Source organism: Labrus mixtus, chromosome 7, assembly GCF_963584025.1.
Source record: "Labrus mixtus chromosome 7, fLabMix1.1, whole genome shotgun sequence".
NCBI lineage: Eukaryota > Metazoa > Chordata > Actinopteri > Labriformes > Labridae > Labrus > Labrus mixtus.
The window spans coordinates 22,459,217-22,482,626 of record NC_083618.1 but is presented as its reverse complement, the minus strand read 5'-3'; the positions used below and the strand labels follow the sequence as shown (position 1 = coordinate 22,482,626).

Below are 23,410 nucleotides of genomic sequence, written 5' to 3'. Positions count from 1 at the left end.
TTGTTTTTTATATATTTTTCATTTATTTTTATGTGTAAGTCTGATGTCACTCTTGCCTGAAAACAGGCGTAGTCGCAGACTGTAAGTGAAGTGTTTTTATTTTCTGCCGGCCTCCCAAAGTGCAGTGATAGCTATTTACAAACATGAAAAAATGCAAAAACAGAAAACCAAACAAAAAACAAACAAACGGTACTTCCAAAAAAAAATGAACTCTCGCTGTAACATGTTACCTTCCCTGTAACCATCCTCGACTGCCTGAAAGCAGTAAGCAGCCATCTTTTAAAAGCAAGAAGCCCCTCCCACTGGGCGTTATGAATTGCATAACATTTTACACAAAACACACTTTCTCATGAATGAGCAATTTATAACCGGTTAAATTCATATGGTCTACTCATCACTAAATTACCCATTTTCATCCATATTTTATTAACACCTCGCTAATGTATCTGTGGCGATACATTGCAAACAAACATTTAATTACCCAATCAATCACGTGATTACCAATGTGCGCCCCATCCGCCTATTTAGAATGCGGAACTGGGCCCACTCTGTTTGGCACCCAAACGGGACACAGCGGCGCGCATGAAACGCACCAACGGTAATACCGCTATGACTATATATATATATATATATGTATGAAACCAAAAATAGAGCTCTCAAGTGTGCACCCTTAAACGCGCTATGAAACTGAGAGGGAAAGGAGGATGATGGTGTGATTTACTGTATGATTATAGGCGCACTGGCAGAGGGAAAAGTTTGGCGGATGTGTGTGTGTCAGCGTGTGTCAGCGTGTGTCAGTGTGTGTCAGCGTGTGTGCGCTGACTGCAGTCAGTGACGGAGCCGCTCCGTCACACACCTTATTATTCAGTTGTTCATGACATAAATATTGACATTTCAAATGCTGTGGAGGTATGATCAGTGAAAGAAAATGAGTACTGTAATGTTCTGCTCATCATCATTGTTCAGTGATCATGCTTCAAACTCTTTGTAATACAAAAAGATATGTGTAAAAGAAAAGATCAAGCAGAGCAAAACAGGCATTTTCATGAACTTATTATTACCCGCCATCTTGTACTTTGATAGAGGACCACAATGGAAAAATAAGACCTCTGGCTTTTTTGTGTATTTTAATCCTCGACGATTTATTTTTGGATGTGTAATTTTGTCTAATAAATCCGTATCTACAAAACCGCTGCAATCTTCACGCTCGTAATGAAAGCAGTTTTTTTCTGCTTGATGGACAAACTGCCATCATAGCGTCAGACTTTGTTGCTTCAGCTGAGCATCGAGGATATGTTGTCAATGTTAAACTGTGTTACTCTTCTACATCGTGTCCTGCCTCTGAGACCGCCTCAGTTCAACAGGGAAAACTTCACACTGGGAGCAACATGTGGGAAATACGACGGCAACTACGGAAGATCTATGTGGGAACCTGTCCTGATAGTTCCTAGACTTTTTTTGAGGAGTGCGTGTCTGAAAGGGGATTTCCTGACCTTGTCCGGGTCGCTGGCGTTGTTGTCGGGGACGATGTGAGCCATGAAGGGGCTGTGCTCGATGTCCTCCTCGTCACAGGTTACGTGGATAGCATATTCTCCGGCCTCTGTCGGCCAATAACGGACATCGCAGGAGCCGTCGTTCTGGTCCTCGCACTCGATTTTCGCCTGAGACGGTCCCTCAATGGCAAAACCTGCAGACCCAGCGGCTCGGGTTAGACTGAATGTGAAGTAGGTTTGAGGTTTGGCTGAACACTCAGATTGGATCTGAATCCTTTTCGGGCATCTTATCAAATTAAAAAAAAAAGTTACAAAGCACAAAATCAAGCTGCTGTGAAAGAAGAGGAAATCTCACCCAGCACGCCGACATCAGTGCCGGTGGACTCGACAACAAAGGCTGCGGGTTTACCCACGATGCCTCCCTCCAGACCCGGACCCCAGGCCCTGATCTGCTGAGGCCCCGCCTCCCGACCCACTGTCACTTCAAAGGGACTGAAAAACAGAAAAAAGAGGGAAAGACAAAAGTCTTAAAAAAATGTTTTAAACACATTTCTTCATATCACCTTAGACACCAACATAAGAGAAGCCAACTCGTCTGCTCTTTACCTTCACTAGACCTCTCTTCACACTCCTGAAAACTTGAACAACATTTTGGGGAATCTGCCCCTGAATTCTTCCTGAGTTGCCCCTGTACATGGCATGCCTCTGTACAGTGGATGCAACCTTACAACTAGACCATCTGCACCCCAATCTTTTACAGCTTCTGTCCTTTTGAATACTTTCAATCAATTAAAAAAAACAGAGATTCGATCATCTTAAGACGTGGTATTAAAAATAATCAAAGTATCCTATATATTGACTTAAAACTTCAAACAACAGTTGCTCAAACGCTCGTTTTCAGCCCGGTGTTTTTCTCTCTCTCTTCTTCCGTATCCAGCAGAACAAAGCCGGGAGACGTTACATTAGCCAGGTGAGCTAACAGTCACTTCTGGATGAAATAAAACAGAAGCCCTGAGAAGATTTAAAGACGTCTTCTTCACTGTGGGAACTCTCTGACCCGTTATGACCCGAGGGTATGCCTGCTCAGGATTCTGTTCTGGATTATAAGAGAAACTCGAAAACAGGCACGAAGGAGTGTGAAGTTATCACACACACCTTGTTCCTTCATGAAGTGTATGATATTTACATTTACAGCCTCAGATCCTCGTCTTTAAATCTGATATTAATGTTCATACTAAAACTTAAAGTCAACGACAAAACTCACAATTAACTCAACAAAGAGACAAAGACTAAAGCCCTGTTCAGACTGCCGTTTGAAGTTGTGATATTTACATCCCGGTGTCGTTTCCTCTTCAATCTGATTGTCGCAGAGCCGTAATGGCCGACGGTGACGGCCCCTCTGCATTGATGAGTTTACTGGTGCTTGCTTTCTGTCTCCAGGGCTTCAGATCACGATTCTTCAATTCTACAATTTTTGTAACTTTGATTATTTTCCTTGTAAATAAATTGCTTTACTAACTAATAAACCTATGTGTCCCAATCTTTGTCACAGTCTAAGAGCCGGGCTGTGATGGGATGAAGTGATCCCCCCCACACCACCCCTGTACCGTCTTCAGAGGTAGTAACAGAGGCTTCACAGAGGAGAGACGGTTTCAGAGCCAGCGATGGAGTCTTTATTTCCCAGAAGAGCCAACCATTCAGGTAACATGAGGTAAAGTGCTGAGGTGATTCTTTGAACACACACACACACAGCTCACCTCTTGGGGATGTGCTGACCCCCCCAGGTGATGGTCACGGTGTATTTGCCCGGACTGTTGGGATAATACTCGTAGGAGAACACGCCGTCCTGACTGCAGATCTGTTTCACCGGCTCCTCGATCCCCTCTGGACACACACAGACACACACATCAACCAGAGTCATCTGATATCAAATCAGAGTCAGAGATCCTTCAGGCATTTTGATAAATATTCAGATTTGCCTTCAAATACTGGAGACTGTGGATCTTATTTTAGAGAGGAGGATGTGAACAATCTGAGCAGCAGGATAAACTATCTCGATGTGGTGTGATGATCAAATTTATCATGAACGATAGGAACTAGAAAATGAGCTAATGTTGCTAAATGCAGCTCTGCTTTCTTCACTCGTTGTCATGATAGTTTTAAAACTTGCAACATTATTACATTAAAACAACAAAAATATGTACATTTTAAATTACTTGTGAAGATATTCCTTGCACTACTATCCAGAACTGGTCCAAGCCAGCTTTTTACCTGGAGTAAATAACCTTTCAATTCTCTAAAATCCCTAAAATCTCTCGAGTGAGATTGGTACTCACTGGGTCCTTTGACGAGAACCTTCAGGTCTCCACTGCCGGCATTTTTGGTGTCCACCTTTATGTCTCCGACCTGTTTGACCCTCAGTCCTGACGGCTGGAGACCTCGCCCGGTCGCCCTGCACGCACCCGGCATGCAGGCTGATAAAAACACACACGAAGGTGTTCGTTAAAGTCCTGCCTTGATCTCTATCTTCTATATTATTTAATAAAGCTGGAAAGACTCACCAGGCCCCACGTCCACGCTGAAGGGGCTCTTTGGGATCACGACCCCCCCGAAGGTGACGGTCACCGCGTGCGGCCCGGCCTGTGTGGGTTTGTAGGTGCAGCGGTACACGCTGTCGCCCTTGTCCTCCATCATCACCTCCACGCTGTTCTGACGGCCCGCTGGGTCTCTGATCATCGCCGTCACATCTCCTGTACCCGCTCCTGCAGAGTTTAAAATATTGCCAGAAAATAAGTTTGTGAGGGAAGAGAAGGCGCTGATCTGCAGGAAGTACACTTCTGATATTCTCTTTATTTCAGTAAGCAGTGACGTAAAGGGTTATAACTTGAAAATTGCCAATACCAAGTTTGCTGGAGGGCTGATACGAGATTTGTCCAGGGTTTATTAGTTTAGCATAAAGGCTGGAAGTCCATTTCAAAATGTCCACCTAGCGTTTTTTCCGGGTAGAAAAGCGCTGGCTGTGCGCAGAGAAACGCCTGCATGAAGCATTTATGCGCTGAGAAGAGAAGCTCTGTCCTGTCTCTATGACAACACTCTGCTGACAACAGCCGCTGTATGACTGCTCCGTTAAATCTGAGTGAATCTTCTGCAGCGGAGACGGAGCGAAAAGTTTGGGGGAGTACAACACACGATCAGTAAGAGACAAAAATATGTAGAAAATCTTATATTTGGAAAAAGAGCGCCGGTGACGTCAACAGCGCCGTGCTGAAAAGTCGAAAGATTTTTAACTTGAGCGCTCGGAGCAGCCGAAAAAAAAGAAAGTGTGTGTGTTTTTTGCAACCTCGCAGTGTTCATGTATAGCTCTCATGCACAGGAATGATTAGCGTCCTTTTTCCCACAAACACAGAGAAGACAGATAAATAAACGTAATCTTCATTAACACGTAACAGCTGGAGGGTGACATGCAGTGTTGCAGGTCAAATAAGGACACAAAGGAGATGAACACTGATGAATGCAAGATATTCAGCAGGATGTTCCCTCTGCTGGAAAGTCATGAATAAACACTGTAAGCACATTTCGTAATGAGTGAGACTCAGCTCTGATCCAGACGGGCTGATTCATGTCAACATACCTTTGTCGTCTCTGAGTACATATCAAACAAAGAGCGAGGGTGTGTAACGTTGAGTCAGAGATGATTTAAAGTGTGTGGTTGTGAAATCAGATCCCCCCCCCCCCCCCCTCAGGCCTTGTCCTTTTAACAGATGATAGATTGTTTATTTAAAGCATCAGAGCCACTGTGAGGTCGCCCCTTGTTTTGGCAGATTGGTCATCACATCTTCTTTGTTGGGAGTCAGGCGAGTCACAGCTAGTAATGATGTCCACCTAGCGTTTATTTCGGGCAGAAAAGCGCTGGCTGTACGCTCTGAAGTGCTTGCATGAAGCGTCCGTCCTGTCTCTATGACAACAGTCTGTTGACAACAGCCGCTGTATGACTGCTCCGTTACTTTTTACTGCATGTTTTTTTATTTGAGATCGTTTTTCCCCCCATCAGTCTCAAAGCGAGGAGGATGTCAGACACGACCTGTAGGAGGCTAAAATACAGGGAATATCAAACATTAGGAAAAGAGATCCCGTGACCGCAACAGGACCGTTCTGAAAAGTTGAACAAATTTCAATTCAAGCGCTCGGAGCAGCCGCACAATAAACGCTGGAGCTTGGAAAAAGGAAACAGGGCGCTAAGTTTTTTCTCCAGGTGGCCGCCTGCTGCTGATGCTAACGCTCTGTGCTCATTGAAAACAATTGAAAAAAAGATGCTGGCGCTCAGAAAAAAAAACGCTAGGTGGACACGGCGCCTTAAGCTTCTTAATCAGCGCGCCAACATATTTAACGGTCTCCCGTCTGCCCTGCGTACATTGTGTGAATCTCCTGTGCGTCTGTGAAGTCTCTGACCTGCGGTGTAGATGTCAAAGAATGTTGGTTTGTTGGCGACGTTTCCCACAGGTTCGATTCCCAGGCCTTTGGCGGTCACCTTTGAGGCGTCGCCGAGCGCTTTGTCCACGCTCACCTCAAACGGACTTTTGGGAATCTGCTGGCCTGCAAACATCACCGTCACCTGGTAAACAAAGACGACAATTATCCAGACTGTGCTGTAGTCAACAGTCAAGGCAGTTCACTGATTAAATAAAAATCCTAAAACCTTTAATCATCTTGTAAATATGAAGGATCTATTTTTCTTCCCTCTTCACTGGATTTTAAGGAACAGGATTTGAAGGTGTGGGGTGCAGGACTGTGTTGTGAAAGGATGCTTTAGATCACACAGAGACACTAAAGAATTTTTAAAAAATGTAGATACTCAGGATTGGGTGACGCTGCTCGCTGCATGCAGGACTTTGAGAGGGCCAAACAGGACCATGAACAGCTGCAGAGGGGAGGGCGGCGTCCTCTTCCGATCTTCGTATGTTTTTAAACATGGATCTCCTCGTGTTTATGAGCCTCCCTCCACCTTATCTCAATATTTCACCTTCTCGTTTAAGTTCTTATCTTCACTTTAAATGACCACGTGAGAGTTGAAGCTCACCTTGTGCGGTCCCATTACTTTGGGAACGTAGGTGACACCGAAAGTCTTCTTGCTCTCGTTTGGCTCGGCTTTCAGCTAAAACGCACAAACGGAAAGATGTTAAACAAAAAGACGAGAGCTTAAAGTGTAAGGTCAGTTATTGAAGAATCGAGAAGTGCAGTAGGAGTAAAGGGGGAGGAGTCGGTTCATGCCTCCTCTCTGGTGCCGTCTGGATGATCCAGGTAGATGGTGACCTGACCCTGACCGGCGCTGAACGTGTCCACGGTGAAGACAGCAGGACGCAACACTCTGTTCCCTGTCGGTTCAATACCTACAGAGAAAGACCATCAACAGAAAATAACCATTAAATAAATGGACTGTGAAGGAACACACGGTTCAGCTGAACAAGAACAATTCTGTAAAGCAGGAAAAACATTTCTAAGGCAAGACGTGACTTTTTCTTTTGGTTTAAAAATGACGCATTCTCAGAGTTTTGGTCATTAAAAAAAAGAAATTACAGAAAATCAGGTGCCAAGGACTTCTAATTTTTGTTGCCGTGGTAACAAAATGATAGTAGTATTGCATCAAAGTTTTGCATTTTGTGATAGTGAAGGATGACTTAAGATTTACACGTAAACGGTTGTCAAGTAATTCAGAGGGGGTGCACGCTTGCAGTGTGTGTGTGTGTGTGTGTGTGTGTGTGTGTGTGTGTGTGTGTCCTGCATCCTCTGTAGCCATTTCCAGGTATTTCCTTCCTCCTTCAGTAAAAGTCAGAGGATATTTGTTCAACTTCCCAACCTTTGTGTGTGTGTGTGTGTGTGTGTGTGTGTGTGTGTGTGTATTCATCAGATATAACCTTGTCCTTTGTTCACACTAATAGCTACTCACTTCCTGACATTGTCAGACACACCACTGTTTCCAGTGTTCCCATTAGACTGAACACACTGGCAGGAACGAGTCACAAACACAGAAGCTTTTAACCAACAGAGTGTGTGTGTGTGTGTGTGTGTGTGTGTGTGTGTGTGTGTGTGTGTGTGTGTGTGTGTGTGTGTGTGTGTGTGTGTGTGTGTGTGTGTGTGTGTGTGTGTGTGTGTGTGTGTGTGTACCTGGTCCGTACGCCCGGGCCTTCTTGGGGTTGAGTTTGGGTTTGAGTGGAGCTCCAGGCTTCAGTTTGCCTTTGGGGAACTGAGACAGGTAAGTCATCACCGACTGTTCGTCCACGCTGGGATCAATGATCTCCTCTGGAGCGATCACCTACACAAACACACACACACACACACACACACACACACACACACACAGTTCAGGTTTAAATTACAGCCATCTCATTCTTCAAACATGACTGTCTGAAATATTTGACATCTTGCACATAAAGATTTCATTTCATTCAGACGAAGTTGCCCAAACGATGAATAACAGTTTCCAGGGGCGCCGGATAGCCTAATGGTTATGTCATGCGCCGAATATATGGAGGCTATAGTCCTCATATCAGCAGCCGTGAGTACAAATCCGACCTCTGCCCTTTGCTGCATGTCATCCCTCACTCTCTCCTCCTGACGTTTTCCTGTCTCTGTCCAGCTGTTCTGTCTAATGAAGGCAAAAAGGCCCAAAAAAAATCACTTTCATAATAAATAAAAAAGGGCACCAGTAGCCTAGCGTTCAGTGCATGCGCCCCATTTATGGAGGCATCGTCCTCCAAGCGGGTGGTACCGGGTTTGAATCCAGCCTGTGTCCTTTCCCGTATGTCATCCACCACTCTCTCTCATTTACACTGTCCTATCTCTAAAATTAAGGCAGAAAAACAAACAAAAAATAAACCTTAAAAAACTTATACAATTTAGATTTCCACATAGTACTGATCATACACTTCATTGTAAATCAATAAATCTTTATTTGTAAAGCTCTAATTCATAACAAATGATATCTAAAGACACTTTACATAAAAAAAGCTTCAGGGTTCAAATCATCTTCAGTGAATCTGCAAAGCGGCTGAAGTGATCTTGAGCTGACCTCACAGAAGAATAAAAAAAGGAAGAGGCGGGACGTTGAGGAAGATGATTTAAGGAGGAAGCTTGGCTGTGGATTAACTCAGTCCAGGACGCTGAACTCTGTGTCACACGAGTTTCAGTTACAGCCTTTTCCTCTTGCTCACGTCACATTTGACATTTTCCAAACTCAAGAATCCGCTCCTCCAGAAAACAAAGAGCTCTAAAGTAACGCTGTAGGTGTGACAGCTGAGTTTGAGAGCCGTGTTTTTTCTGGAGGAAACTTCCTGAGGGTGTACACTGCCTGACCGAGCAAAAAGTACTGCAGCAACAATCTGTTTTAGGCTTTTAAAATCTGCAGGATGCATCCTCTCAGCTTCAAATAAAAGCGTCTAATCAACAAAGCATGATTTGGTGAAATCTGTCTGCCGAGTTTGGACTTTGTTTAGATGCTTTATTGGGTCAAATTGTCCACCTTATGGTGCAGTGTGACAGTCAAAGTGAAGAAGCAGAGAGCAGCGTGGAACTGTGTCAGAGTGGATTCTTACCTGCGGGATGCCCAGCCAGTCGTCGGCCAGCTGCATGGCTTCAGTGGCATTTTGTACTGGTCTCACTGGATCCCAGGTCTCCCAGTCTGGACACAAACCTGCAAACAACATGAACACACAACGACAACATGGTCAGAAGCACAACAACCTACAGAGACACAGTGGGATGGGAGGATTGGATTCTTTATAAACAAAACACACAATATGCAATGAAGCAACTTTTGTTTACAATGAAACAGATAACTTACTTTTTTAATTAGTTCACCGGCAGTAAGAGAAAGAAAGTTATTGCTTCTGGCTCATTATGTCTTTTTCTGGTAAAGTTTTGTAATCATTTATGTTTTTGTGCATTTGACCAAACAGCTCAATTGACCCCTGCTATGTTTCCCCTTCAGGTCCCGGGAGTAGAAAGTGTACTTTACTCCTTTAAATGTTCCTACAGGAAACATAAAAATGAAAACAATCATATTCATCCCTTCAAATACAAACACACTCTCAGATCGTACCTGGCGCACAGCTGTCTACCAGTGCTCCCAGTGCCCTGCCGTTCCTCCAGTCCTGGCTGAAGTTATGGATCGGCAGATCGGGGACTTTGTTTTGAATCCATCCCAGCAGACGCTGTTTAGGGGTCTTTGACTCTGTCTGATGGGGGGAAAAAAAATAAAATATTTAGACAGCTTCCAAACAGTGACTCATACTTTTTAATTATAATTTAATAACTAAAAGACAGCTTTTATCCTTAATGCAGACTGAGTGATGAATGTGCTTTGAGAGGGACAGAAGTTAAAAAAAGGTTTAGTCATTACGTCTTCATCCTCGCCCTCCCACATCGGCATGGAGATGGAGTAGTGCAGAATTAGAGTCCAGATGAGACCCAGGATCAGCTTCAGGTTCCCATCAACGATGGCTTTAGAGTCTGAGGGGAGAAAAAGAAGCAGAGGTCAGATTCAAAGAACAGCTTTTAGACCGCTGGAAAAAACAACGTACTCGACTTTATTCAAAACAAACCAACAAATAAAACCACCAGAAGAGACCCAATCTGGCTTCATGTGATTAATATCTGATCGTGTACAGCAACAAACCTCATTATGACGGTCATTTTATACATTCAAAGTGTCGTTGAGATTTATTTCTTGGGATAAAAAAGGTAAAATGCTGGAAAAACACTTTTTAAACCAAAGTGTTTATCCATGTTATTGGATTAAAGGTCACATATTCACATATACACTTTTTAAGAAGTTTAAATTAGCCTCAGAGCTCCTCAAAACATGTGTGTGAAGTGTCTTGTTCTAAATCCACTCTGATCCTGTATTTGATCATGTCTATAAACCTCTCTATTTCAGCCCTGATCAGAACAGGCTGTTTCTGTGTCTGTACCTTTAAATATGTAAATGAGCTGTGTCTGACCACGCCCCCTCTCTGGAAGGGCTTGGGTGTCTCTGGCTTTCTCGCTCCATGTCCTATTGTTTACGGTGAGAAGGCAGACTCAGAGGGCAGAACAAACACCTAGCTGTGGGAGTGTCACCCACCTGGGGGAGGGGCTACTGCCCTTTGTGATGTCATGAAGGGAAAATCTCCAAACAGCCTGTTTGAGCACACAAGTGGAAAAGTGGAGCAGGCAAAAGACGGAGAGGATGGACTTTTCTCATCATGGGGGGATTTGTAGATTAGTGTTAGAGAAACACGGTGAAGTGGATTTTGTGACCTTTAAATCTAATTTATCTCCCAGAGATTATCTGGGGAGGAAAATAAAAACAACAGCTCTGTCGGTCTTAGTTAACTACTTATATTCTTAACACATACAGCTTCTACCTGCAGACAACCCAGCATGTCTGTTATTTTGCACGATGATAGAAAATATGACCACACTGAGACACACAGATCTACATACAGGACGAGGAGAATCTGTTCACAGCTAACAACTAACATTTTTTAGCAAAGGGAAAAAAAAGTGCTGCTGGGAATTTTTACTCATTAATAATAAGACCTCAGTGTACCAGCTGGTACCTCACACCAGCTACCCAGTACACACACACACACACACACACACACACACACAGGAGGCAATGTAAGATAATCTTTGGCTGCAGCACACAGAGTTCAGAGTGAAGCAGACAAAACATTCCTGACATTTTTAATCCTCTCTCCGTTTTTTATCCACAATTAGAATTTATTAATGAAAGGAAAACTCAAATATTTCTGATAAATCGTTCATTCATTCTCCTAAAGGGCAGAGAAGTGCTTCAAAGTTCAAAGAAACACACGTCGGGTCGCAATATGTCAAGGAAACAGATAAATAAATATTTATGTCTGAATCAGGAAATACTCTAACACGACATCATCCATCCTTTTCCTTTTTGTTATAGAATATGTTTGCACTCGTTCGGTTTCTCTTGGGGTTATTTTTGTGTGCGTGGTCTCTTTAAATGTCAGATTGAACACATCGACCTTCAGTGTAATTACAACCCCCGATTAAAGCCATCTGAGTGAGGAAATCTTTATGAATCTCTTAAAGAGGACATATTATGAAAAATCCACTTGTACAGTGTTTCTGAACATATATTTGGGTAACCTGAGTCTCTACCGACCCACAAAATGCGAAGCCCACACCGTTAGACCCCACGTGGGCCAAGTCTGCTCTGATTGGTCTGCCGATCCGCTCTGTTGTTATTGGTCAGTTGCTCAGCACGCTTCTTGGAAATTTCAACATGAGCTGCAGGGCTTGCCACAACGAGCCAATGGGCTTAGATCAGTGATCTCACACTGACAATGACGTCGGACTGACACATTTTTATCGAGGGGGGCTAGAACCGAGCGTTACATGCGGCTAATAGTACAGCTAACAGGAGGAGGTAGGAGAAGCTGCGTTTCCGCAGACTTTGAATTTTTGCACATAGATGTGTCTAAACATGCACAGGACACTTGGAAAACACACTAAAGAGCATATAAAACCAGAAAAAGCATAATATGGGACCTTTAATATAGCCGTTTTATATTTACGACACAGGCCTGGAATTATTTTTGACTTACAACCAACACCTATGACTTGGATTGTAGGTAAGCAGGATAGTCATTGATTAATATGCTTACCTATTTTTTTCTCTTATTTTTGACTTTTTATTTCAATCTCAACACCACAGTTGTTTATGCAGAGTGCAGCCCTCCTTCGTTCTTTCTTCAAGCCTCTTACATTTGATCTAAATGTTTTCTGATATTAACAATAAGCTGCTTGTTAGATCGCCAGTTTTCGGTTCGGCCACAAATCTCGCTTGTTTGTGCACAGGAAACTGTGGCGACTGAAGCCGAGCGCATCATGTCGAAGTTGGAGATGATAAATCTTGAGCAGCAGGTCATTAAACTAGCTTGTAGCGTTCTTCTGCTGAATTTTAGAAACAGTGACAGTGCCCAAAATGTTGTCCGTAGGGACTTGGGTTGGGAACCGAAGGGTCTGCACCCGGTTCAAGTCCGGGTGCAGACCAAAGTATGTAAGTTGCTCTGGTAGCTGGAGAGGTGCCAGGTACCTTTAAGAGTACTGCTGTGGTGCCCTCGAGTAAAGGCACCAAACCCCAGCTGCTCTGGTGGGCTGACTGTCCACACCCTGCTGCAGCGAGCAGACTGATGACACCCTGTATCGGTGTGAACGTGTGAATCTGCGGCTCTGTCAGCAGAGCAGCTGTGATCCAAAGATGTTTCAGCAGCTCAGGTTTAGGTGGAGCTGTGGGAGACACTGCTGCCTCACCCACAGGTCACACACACACACACGAGGAGGTTGTGACATCCTGCTTTCTACATTCCTAATCTCTCTCCCTCTCTTTAAACACAACACTCTTTCTTCTGTTTGTCCTCCTCCTTTAACTCCTTCACCTTTTTACGTCTCATTTCTCTCCTCCTTCCTGTTCGTCCATTTTTCTTCCCTTCTGTCTTTTTCCCTCTACGGCTGATCAGCCACACCTGTGTACGTGTGTGGGTGTCACCGCCAGCCGCCTCTCCACAAACATCCTGTCAGTGAGCAGCTGAAGTCAGCGGCTTTTAGCCTACACACACACACGCACGCACGCACGCACGCACGCACGCACGCACACACTCTCACACTCACACACACACACACTCACACACACCTCCACCCAGACCTAAGCTCACTGTTAAACTAACTACATGGTTGTTTGGTTCATTCTTGACAACAGGATTCAAGTTAAACCTTTAAACAGGTAGTTTTCTTATCTTAAACTGTTGGTTAAACATAATCATTGCAGAGGTATCGACCCTTTAAATCAGAGTAATGTCACGTTTTATCCCAGTTGTTACCTTTTCAGTTAGTCTATCGTATGTGATCAGATCTAGAAATCACAGTTTCATAAATAATGACGGAAACAAAATCAAGATTTTGAGCCCTCGTCCAACCTCAGGTCTACAGATGTCCCAAGAAAGAATCGAGTCACTTCTTTAAAGCTACTGTTAGGTTGTCTATTTTAGCTCCACACTAAGGACAAACATGGACGATTTCTCGCTGATCCTGTACATGCAGAAGTCGTGTTTTCTGACAAATATAGTCGCGCGTGTAACTCTTTGGCGTAGAAAACTTTTAATAAGGCTGTTTCGGCAGGGTGCGGTTACTCGCCTTGTGTTATGTGCAAACTTGACATTGTTTTTGTTTTCTTTGAGGCACTACCTGACCGCCATACATTCTTCAACCTATGATCTGCTACATCTGTGGGCTGACTACAGAAGCCTGAGTCAAGCTCCTCCCCCTTCTCTCTCAATCTGAAATCTCTTCACAGGCGCTTTAGGATCTGAAGATCGAGATCGGGGAATCTTTTGTAGGATTTTTTTTGCTGAAAATTAAGTTTCAATCATGTGTTGCTTCCTCCATTTCGGAATTCCATTTCCGAATCGATAGCAAAGAGTGTATCGGTGATGTAGTTCAAAAGTAAAAACAACAACACCTGCAGTACCCACTTATCACTGTAGATGGCACCAAAGAGAGCAAAGCTGAGCTCCAGATCGCTACTTTAAGTTAATTCTTTGTAAAGCAACCCATGCAGCATAATCACAAATCTGTGTTGTAAAGATGTGCTGCATTCCTATCCCGTTTAATTTTGGTGGGTGTTGAAGAATTGTTTTAGGACCCTTCAAAGGGGCCGACACCTGGGAGGGTGACCACAGCTTTAGTTTATGAATCCAGGTCAGAGATGGACCTAGTTTGGTTGTTTAACCTTAAATGATTTCTCGTCTTTTAACTTGATTTCATTAAACTGTTCAGAACATCACACAGAGAACTTAACTGTGTGTGTGTGTGTGTGTGTGATGGTATCCTTGCCGACACAGTTTTGTGAGTAACGAGGCTATCGCCATGGCAGCCTATTGTTCAGATAAGAGATGAGAGTAAGAATGAAACAAAAGGAGGGGGGGAGGGAGAGAGAGAGAGAGAGACAGAGAGAGAGAGAAAAAAAAGTTTAATGTGACTATTTAAAACAACAAAAGAAAAACAAAATAACAACAATACGAGAGTATTTGTGGAATCCAGGTTCAAGTGGGGGCATGTGTGTGTCAGTGAGTGTGTGTGTGTGTGTGTGTGTGTGTGTGTGTGTGTGTGTGTGTTTCCTGCTGCTCTACGTCTGATCCCTTTCTCTCTCTCTCTCTCTCTACCAAATTAACAGTCAGTCCTAACGTAGATATTATGACCTGGATTTGGTTTATAGAGCACATCCATAAAAAAACTTAACAACACACACCTGGACAGGTAAGGCCTCTCACTATCTGTCCTATCATTTGTGACCTACTTGACCCCGCCCGGCTCAGATAAACATCCAAACTTTCAACAGACATTCGATCAAATCAGCTGATCTGAATGAATCCTTTAAGCTTTAATGAACAGACACACTCTGTGTCCCTGTTAATTAAATAAAAATGTATAACAATTAAAAATGCTCCTTAAATAGAATAGTTTCTTAAGTTTAACTCACAGAGAGAGGCGGGGGAGGAAGAAGAGGGAGAAATAGTCAAACTGGCGGCTCTACAGAAGAAACGTATAAAGTTATCAAAGGAAGAATGTAAATAAAGCAGAAATCCAGTCTCTTTTCTCTCTGAGTCATGACTGTCTACAATGAGGGAGAAGCTCGAGTCCCGCTGGCTGTGTTGTTGTCAGAGCCGTGTTTACATGGACAGGATGGCCGGCTCCTCCCCTTGTGTATAAAAGCTGTTTTAGTCAAGGACTAGAGAGAAGAAGAACATACTCACTGATTATTTGGATGTTAGTAAGAGTTTTTAGATCACGCTCATTCTGTGTAAATGTACATGCAGTGTGAAGCTACGAGCTAACTAAAGAGCGCTAACATTAGCATGCTAACACCACAATGCAGGACACTAAGGACAATTTTGTGCGCCACTTGTGCTGAACTAATTTGTGTCAACGTAAGTGGAGGGGGGTTGGAGGTGTGTCTCTGGAGGAGGACGGAGGCTTTAGAAAAGAGGAAGCGTGGCCAAACAGCAGTTTGTTTTGGTTTCATGCTGGTGCTCAAGGGCGACATCTACTGGGTCAAAAAGTCGCACGAACGATAATGTGTTCTTCTATATGTCGTTTGAAAATACATCGATATATCTTAAAAACTGGACATATTGTGCAGCCTTTCTCCGTTTATGGTCCGGGTGATAACTGAACCAGAGCCCTCTTTTCTGCTGACATATACTGACCCTTTATTGACATGTTTACATATGGGTCATTGTGTGGTAATAAACCGCTGGTTACAGGTTGGTTCATTTCAGCAGATCGTACATTTGACTGTTTGGATCAGTGAGCAGGTATTTGTGTGCTCTGCTGTTTGCCCATTATGTAACTTCCTGCACCGGAACCAGGGTGTGCCCTGCTGATAAGAGAGGCATTTAGCACAAACTTGACTCACCTTTACACACACACACACACACACACACACACACACACACACTCGCTCTCGCTCTCCCTCACTTTCCCTCCGTTCTTTCTCCCTCTTAAATACAAACTTAAACCCTCCTAGCCCCCACCTCTTCATCAGCGTCCTTGTTGCTCTTTGTGTTGAGGCGTCTCCATAGCAACGGACGTACAAATCAGCAGGTATCGGGCCGCTCAAGAGGCACAGGCCCTGTTTATCTGATGCCGATCCAGGACATTGAATTAAACGGAGACCGTTTGTGAATGGATTTAAGCTCTGATAAATCTCTGAATGAATGAGGAGGGGAATGAGTGTTCAGAGAGGAAGGGGGAGACCGCCGGTCGATGTTTAACTGTACTGAAATAAAACGTTCAGTCTCGTGCTGGTTGTTCCCACTCATTAAGAATCTTTACTGTTTATGCAGTCTAAAGAGTTGTTAACAGTTACCAGTGGACTCACAGCGTAATCAAATACTAGTCGACTGAGATCCTTCTTTTATTCATGGGCAGCCTTACAGAATGAAGGGTAATGTTTCCCAACCTTTTTACTTCTCTCAGAAAAGCTGGGACCCCCCCCCCCCCAAAAAAAAAATGTGGCCTAACTTTTTTTCATTGATAAAATCCACACAGAACAAGTCTACACACAGCTTAGTTTGTATAAACTGTCCAATGAGCGTGTTATGATTTTACTTTATACAAATCTGATTTTGACAACAACCTCCCTCGCACCATCAAAATGGAGATGCACTCTGCTCATCAATCAATCTTTGTCGGTCATCAAAGTGACTAAATATTCAGAGTATGACTAACTGCTGTAAAACCTTTTCTTCCACATATGCACTCTGAGACACGCTGCGACTGAAATCCTCCTGACGTCTGTTCAGTGTTTACACAAACGACTCACAGCGGGACACTGGCGCAGGATCAACAAATGAGTGAAGAGGAACATACGGGTGACAGAATAAAAAGAGTATGAAGCAGCTTCTCTTTCAAGCACGGCTACCGGACTGGTTGCAGGATTGCTCAATGTAATCAACGGCGCCTGTTCAGACGAGTTCATGCGATCAGAGGGCTGGCAGGAAGAAGACAAAAAAAGAGGAGGTGAATAAACTTCCCGTCTGTGTTCACAAAAGCAGCTCATTTCAGGACATTTTTTGGAGTTTTGTTTTTATTTTTTACATGCATCTTAATTCAGAATTGTTTTGTGTATAATTAGGAAAATTTGAAATAAAAACTGTTTTTTTTACTGCAAGAAATGACATCACATTGTGGTCAAAAATATCACTGGAGGCCGTCTGCTGCTAATGTAGACCTTTTCTGTCTGAAGCTGTAAAGGTGGTGCAGTGGTTAGTGCTGTTAGCCTCACAGCGAGGAGGTTCCTGGTTTGAATCCCCGTCTGACAGGAGCCTCTCTGTGTGGAGTTTGCATGTTCTCCTCGTGCATGTGTGGGTTCTCTCCAGATACTCCGGCTTCCTCCCACAGTCCAAAGACATGCTCGTTAGGTTAACTGGTGACTCTGAAATTGCCCGTAGGTGTGAAAGTGATTGTCTGTCTCGATATGTCAGCCCTGAGATTGGGTGTAACCCCGCCTCTCGCCTAATGACAGCTGGGATCCGATCCATCGACCCAGAACGGGACAAGCGCTAAAGATAATGGATTAACGGATGGAAGCTGTAATGGCTGGACTTTCTTCAGATTGTGAGAAATTGTGTTTTCTCCATTGTAGTCAATCAGGTAACAGTTTGCTCTGCGTCAACATCCTCTCACCTCATGATTCTGATTCTGTTATTCACATACAGGTGTGAAGCTGCCTTCTTCAAGAATGTTAACCCCCCCTCCTCCCTCGGTGTATTCGAGATAAAGATCTGTCTCAATGTAAACACATTCATCTGTAAAACCAGTCATACCTTGCCTACAGGTGAGATACCTAGAACACTCTCTCTCTCTCTCCCTCAGAGGCAACAACGTCTGCCGTTCCCATTTTTACAACAGCTGTTCCTGCACTCACTGATGACTACATCACCACCTCACGAACACACATGTTCAGCTTCCTAACCTGCAATTTACTGCAGAACAGAACAGAACGGTCCACGCCTGAGGCCGATCGTCACGCTGATGTCAGCCGACCGCCATCCTGACAAACATTTACCATCAGCACTCCAGCAGCAGCACGCCATCGGTTCCTAATCCGCTTTTCGAAATGAAAGAGAAGGCGGGACTCTTCGGGGCTTCACTGAAAAGTGCTTTACAAATAATCTGTGACAAGAAAGGAAGTCTTAATGAATTAACACTTACTATACAGTTATGATGAGAAATGAATGACCTGGAGCTCTATATTTGATGAATTAAGAGGGTTGGGACAACACACTAACACCTCCTCCTGTTGGACAAAGGTGAAACCAAAATCCCCTCCATGACAGGCGTCATGACAGGAGCCATGGTATTGACTTCCTGCCTCTTCCTCCAACAAAAACACACATTTAACTTACTAATAAAACTTCAAAGACTCCGATTGCTAATCCGACCTCGGCCCTTTTCTGCATGTCATCCCCTACTCTCTCTACCCCAAAAAAAATGTTCTGTCTCTCTTCAGCTGTTCTGACTAATAAATGGCCAAAAGGCCCCAAAAATGTCAAATCTCTCAGGTGGTTCATTCCACAGCAGAGCAGGTTCTTCAGAGAGAAGCAGACACTCGGTTACAGAACTGACTCTTGTGTTAGTGTTTGTTATGTTTTCTCTCAGCGATCCTCGTCAACTCTGATAACTTGTTGACTACTCGTTAAGCCACGGCCGTACATGGGGTGGACCAAACCGCTAGGCCATGTGCGCCCCAGACTTCTTGCTCCTGTAGGTAAGAAAGAGGCCTCAGTAACTCTCATGCAACTTAGTTTTGGAGGTGATTTTCATGTACGGGGTTTAAAAGAAGAGAACGAGCGCTGCTGAGGGTCAGTGCCAAACGAGCACAAATATCGGGGGGCCGGGGAAAGCAGGACATGAAAGCAAACTCAGCAGCCTCGCAGTGAACACGACCGGAAGAGGTGTCAAAACTAATTAACCTTAAAATAAAGTGTGGTGGGGAAAAGTGAAATGAAGGAAGGAAAGCCTTTGAAAAGGAGGACAGGAGGTACCTGCAGTGGTAAACAGGATGTGAAGGTACCGTGTGTGTGTGTGTGTGTGTGTGTGTGTGTGTGTGTGTGTACATAGGGCTTGACCCATGCTACACACACACACACACACACATTCCTGGATGGTGAGATCATAACCCCACCCACAAACCCCCCATTTCACCACACACACACACCATTTATCACCCGCCTCCCCTCGGAGCACCCACTGCATGGTGGCAATGGAACAAAAGCGACACAAACACACACACATCTCCCTCCCATAACCTTTAACCATCGCTCAACAAACACTTAATTTAAACCCAACCATAAACACACACACCCTCAGCTACTGACGAAAACTTCACTCAACACACCGAGGAAAGTAACAACTACTCAAACACACACACACTCACAATGCTGTGCTTTTAGCCTGATTACATCATAACTTTCCACCAATTAAGACCACCATCACATGAATTATTTTATACATAGGTATGTGGATTCACAATATCAGATTTCAAAATTTAGATATTATAATAAAAATGTATTGATGTCAAGGCCTGTTCATTACCACGGTAACAAAAATAGAAGTCCTAGGAACCAAATATTTGGCCATTTCTTGCTTTTTTTAAATGACCAAACACTGCATACCAACTTCTGTTTCTGTCCTGAAAGTGGCCAACTTGTTCGGTAAATGGGTTTCAAATGTGAATCAATATCTTTCGCTTTTTTGGGCTTTGTGACGTTCTGCCTCAATTTTAGAAATAAAAAATGACATCATTTCACACCACGTCGTATCAAAAAAGTGTCAAAGTGCTCATTTTCATAACCTTGTTCCAAATAGTAGTAGGCAACTCATTTTGGGTAATTTCTTGCTTTTAAATTTAAAAAAAAATTGGAGGTAAACTCCTGCGAGCAGCAAGTAATGTTCTGAAAAATTCACCATGAGTGAGCGTGTGTTGATGTTTATATCGTGGAACTGCCGCGTGAACTTTTCGATCTTTGTGGATGTAATGAAGCTGGTTCATATGAGTGCGTTCCATTTGAGCTCTGGAGTGGGGTATTCTGAGTTGCCGGTCTGATACGTCATCAGGAACGCTCGACCCTAAAGTCTGAATTCCCACTCAGAAACTCTGAGCACCTTCAGTAACCCGAGTTCAAATCCAACATGGCTGCTACGTGCATCAACAAGTAACGTTGAAGCTGTAACTTTTATCTTTATGAGCAGCTTCGTCCTCTTTGTGTAACTAAATCAATCACACAGATAGACATGTTGTCGTGTTATTTTCCTGTGCAAACTCTCACATAGTGTGTCGTTATCGTCTGGTATTAGCTAACAAAAACAAAAGGTACTCCTGGAGGCGTCCATGTTGCTTTTCCGCCTTGTTGCCAACTCACAGCAGGAACGTGGTTAACTTGGGTGCGATGTCATTCCCAGCTCCGACATCCGAGGTAAATGGAACGCACCATTACTCTCTGCTGCTTGCCAGTTTGTAATTTTCTATTCTTTGGTTTATAACCTGTGTGCGTCAAGACTCTTTTGCTTTGTCGGCCATCTTGGACATGTTGTAAAGATTGGCGTCTTTTTATCATCAGGTCCTGCCTGCTGAGGCCCCTCCCCCCTCCTCTCCGACGGGGAACTCTCTCCACTCTCAGCCTGTCCTGAAACCTGAAACTTTTCAGGAGTTCATGTGTGAAAGGTGCTACACTGTTTCACCAACACAGGTCAAACTTGAACTGAGAAGTCATGTGACTAGCTTTATCTGACGTTTTAGCTCCTGTTATTCCACCTTAAAACATAAACCGATACAATTGCAGAAATTGTGCCTATCGACATATTTGACATCATGCTCTTTGAATGATTCAGAGTAATGTGGAAATACTGTATCTGTCATCCAAAATTCCACCACCCCTGTATTAGGGTGGGGGCAGAGATTTCATCACTAATGCTCAGTATGACTAGAGGTTAGTAAAGTATGTTTCTAATCATTTGGGTGTACTGCCCCTTTAGGTCTCCTCAGTTGTTTTGAATTCAGCGATCACTGAAAATCTTCTCTAAAAGGTCGACCATGTGACCCCTGTTCCAGAGTCCACAGTCTTCGCCCATAGCATCATGTCACCACTCCCAAACTGTGGCACCCACTGATGACATCACCGCATGATGCATCGCTGTAATAACGGTGCAGCCTAATAAGAGTCACATGAGTCATGCAGCAGCGGCTCCGGGGGAGAGCCCACCAAAAAAGAACCAGATTACAGAGAGCGAGAAGGAAGGAGGCTTTGGTTTGGTTAATGAGGGGCGAACGAGATAGTATGTCATTCAGACTCTCTCTCTCTCTCTTTAATCTGGTTGCTGGTGGGATTCAAACAGCTGCAGAGATGAAGAGAGAAAGATCAAAGAAGAAGAAACAAGCTGCTCTCTTGTCTTTCAGCCTCGTGCAGAAAGAATCAAAGAAGTGAATGAACCAAGAACAAAACTAAACACAAAAAGGTCAATGAAGGTGTCCAGTTAATCCAGGACTCAGGATCTATTTTTACCAGAATCCCACTGTGACATCACAAGGAGAGCAAATTTGAAACTGAGCATTTTTCTCTGTGTTGTAAGACTTATGCAGACCACAGACAAAAGGACTGGATGGGTTTATTTAACATTTTGTGGGTCAGTAGACACTCAGGAGTGGATTTTTCATGATATGTCTCCTTTAAAAGATGGGATTCAACTCCAGATATAAGGTTACGTTACAGGACTCACAAGACTCGATAGCAGTGTAGATAAGCTCTACTGTAATGGATGTTTGGGTTTTGAAAAAGGTGGAACAAGGTCTTTACAGAAACGAAACCAGAACCAGGTGTAATTAAACTTTTACCAGATGCCACTAAGTCACTGCTTTCACAAGGGTGGGGGCATTACCCCTTCCCAGTGGCCTTTAACTCCCAGTGACCTTTACCTCCCAGCGTCATATCTGACCACTGAAATCTAGTCAGTTCATTCTGAAGGTCGAGTCGATGTTTGTGCCAAATTTTGATAAATAACTTCATTGGTGTTCCAGAGATATCGTGTTCACAAGAATGGGAACGAGACACCAAAAGACCATAATGCCACTGAGGTGGTATTTTAATGTCAGTTTCAGGCACTCCTGTACAACTCAGCAGTCCTCTGCTGGATTTATGATGTCAGCTCAATAAAAATGCAAAACAAAACCAGGAAGCCCCCTCTGGAAGAATGAGTTATGTATTTACAACTATTTACATGCAAGTATGTGAAGGCCAAACCAAACTTTAAATCTACTACCAAGTCATACAGACAGTTTGTGTCTGAGCATGACAAATTATTTAACTCATTTACTGCCCCCCCCCCCCCCCCCCCCCCCCCCCTTGGAGAGTTGATCAAACCAGAGACAAAACAAGAGTTGCACAAACTAAAACCAGATTTCAGCCTCACAGATTTCTGTGACGACTCCAGACGAGTGACACAACTTCCTCCTCTCCTCCGACCTCTATAGAAAGTATCCATAACTTACACTGCGCTGCAAAAACACTATCTTTGGAAGTGAATTTGTCTAATTTTTTGTAAGATATCTAATTACATTTCTTATAAGACACCTGACAAGTTGGTCTAGTTTTGCCGAAGATTTCTGCCTCTTAAAGGACGTTTTTTCTTGCCACTGTAAATCTGATAAATGTTGCTTCATGCTCATGATGGATTAACGTTGGGTCTTTGTAAAATAACAATGAGTAAGGTATTTTACCTGCTCTTTGTAAAGTGTCTTGAAACAACATTTGTTATGAATTGCTGCATTACAAATAAAGACTGATTGATTGAAGTCCAGATAAAAATCTTATTTCAACTTTTAAAAGCAAACATGAGGTCTGAATTGCTTGTGAAAGTTTTAAAAAAAGAAAAGAAAAGTTTGCCAATCGGGAAGGGAATATACTTGTCGACTTTCTTGAAATGAGATTTACTGTCTCAAATTTAGTTGAAAAAATCCACAAGTACAATGTACTTGACTTATTGGCAGATATAGTCGTACTTGAATCTCTTGAAAATAAGGTTTTTATCTGGACTTGTTGGGTGAAAGTGGCTTAAAAAAAGTGTAATGAGATTTTTTTTATATAATTAGGCAAATACATTTGCCTAGATTTGAGTTATTGCAGTGTTTTTAGGATTGCATTTAAAAACAAAGGACATCATGGGATTACTTGAAACTGAATTAGAGATTTATGGAATAATTAGAGAAGTTTTGACATTGAAAAGGTTTGCCGTAGCAACTTAATAGAGAACAACAGGGACACTGGTGGCGCAATGGTTAGTGCGCG

At 43.4% G+C, this 23,410-nt stretch overlaps 1 protein-coding gene across 2 annotated transcripts in view; it reads right to left on the bottom strand.

The window, feature by feature from the left end:
- The window catches only part of flnbl (filamin B, like), a 73,858-nt gene that overhangs the window by 33,154 nt on the left and 17,294 nt on the right, over positions 1–23,410 (bottom strand). For both annotated transcript variants that reach the window (XM_061041734.1, XM_061041735.1), the window contains exons 2-13: positions 9,889–9,998; positions 9,589–9,724; positions 9,083–9,180; positions 7,656–7,803; positions 6,762–6,880; positions 6,571–6,645; positions 5,943–6,105; positions 4,055–4,255; positions 3,830–3,967; positions 3,251–3,377; positions 1,849–1,985; positions 1,494–1,687 (exon numbers count right to left, since the gene is read on the bottom strand). In XM_061041734.1, the coding sequence (XP_060897717.1) occupies positions 1,494–1,687; positions 1,849–1,985; positions 3,251–3,377; positions 3,830–3,967; positions 4,055–4,255; positions 5,943–6,105; positions 6,571–6,645; positions 6,762–6,880; positions 7,656–7,803; positions 9,083–9,180; positions 9,589–9,724; positions 9,889–9,998 (1,646 nt within the window). The remainder of the gene's footprint in view (positions 1–1,493; positions 1,688–1,848; positions 1,986–3,250; positions 3,378–3,829; positions 3,968–4,054; positions 4,256–5,942; positions 6,106–6,570; positions 6,646–6,761; positions 6,881–7,655; positions 7,804–9,082; positions 9,181–9,588; positions 9,725–9,888; positions 9,999–23,410) is intronic.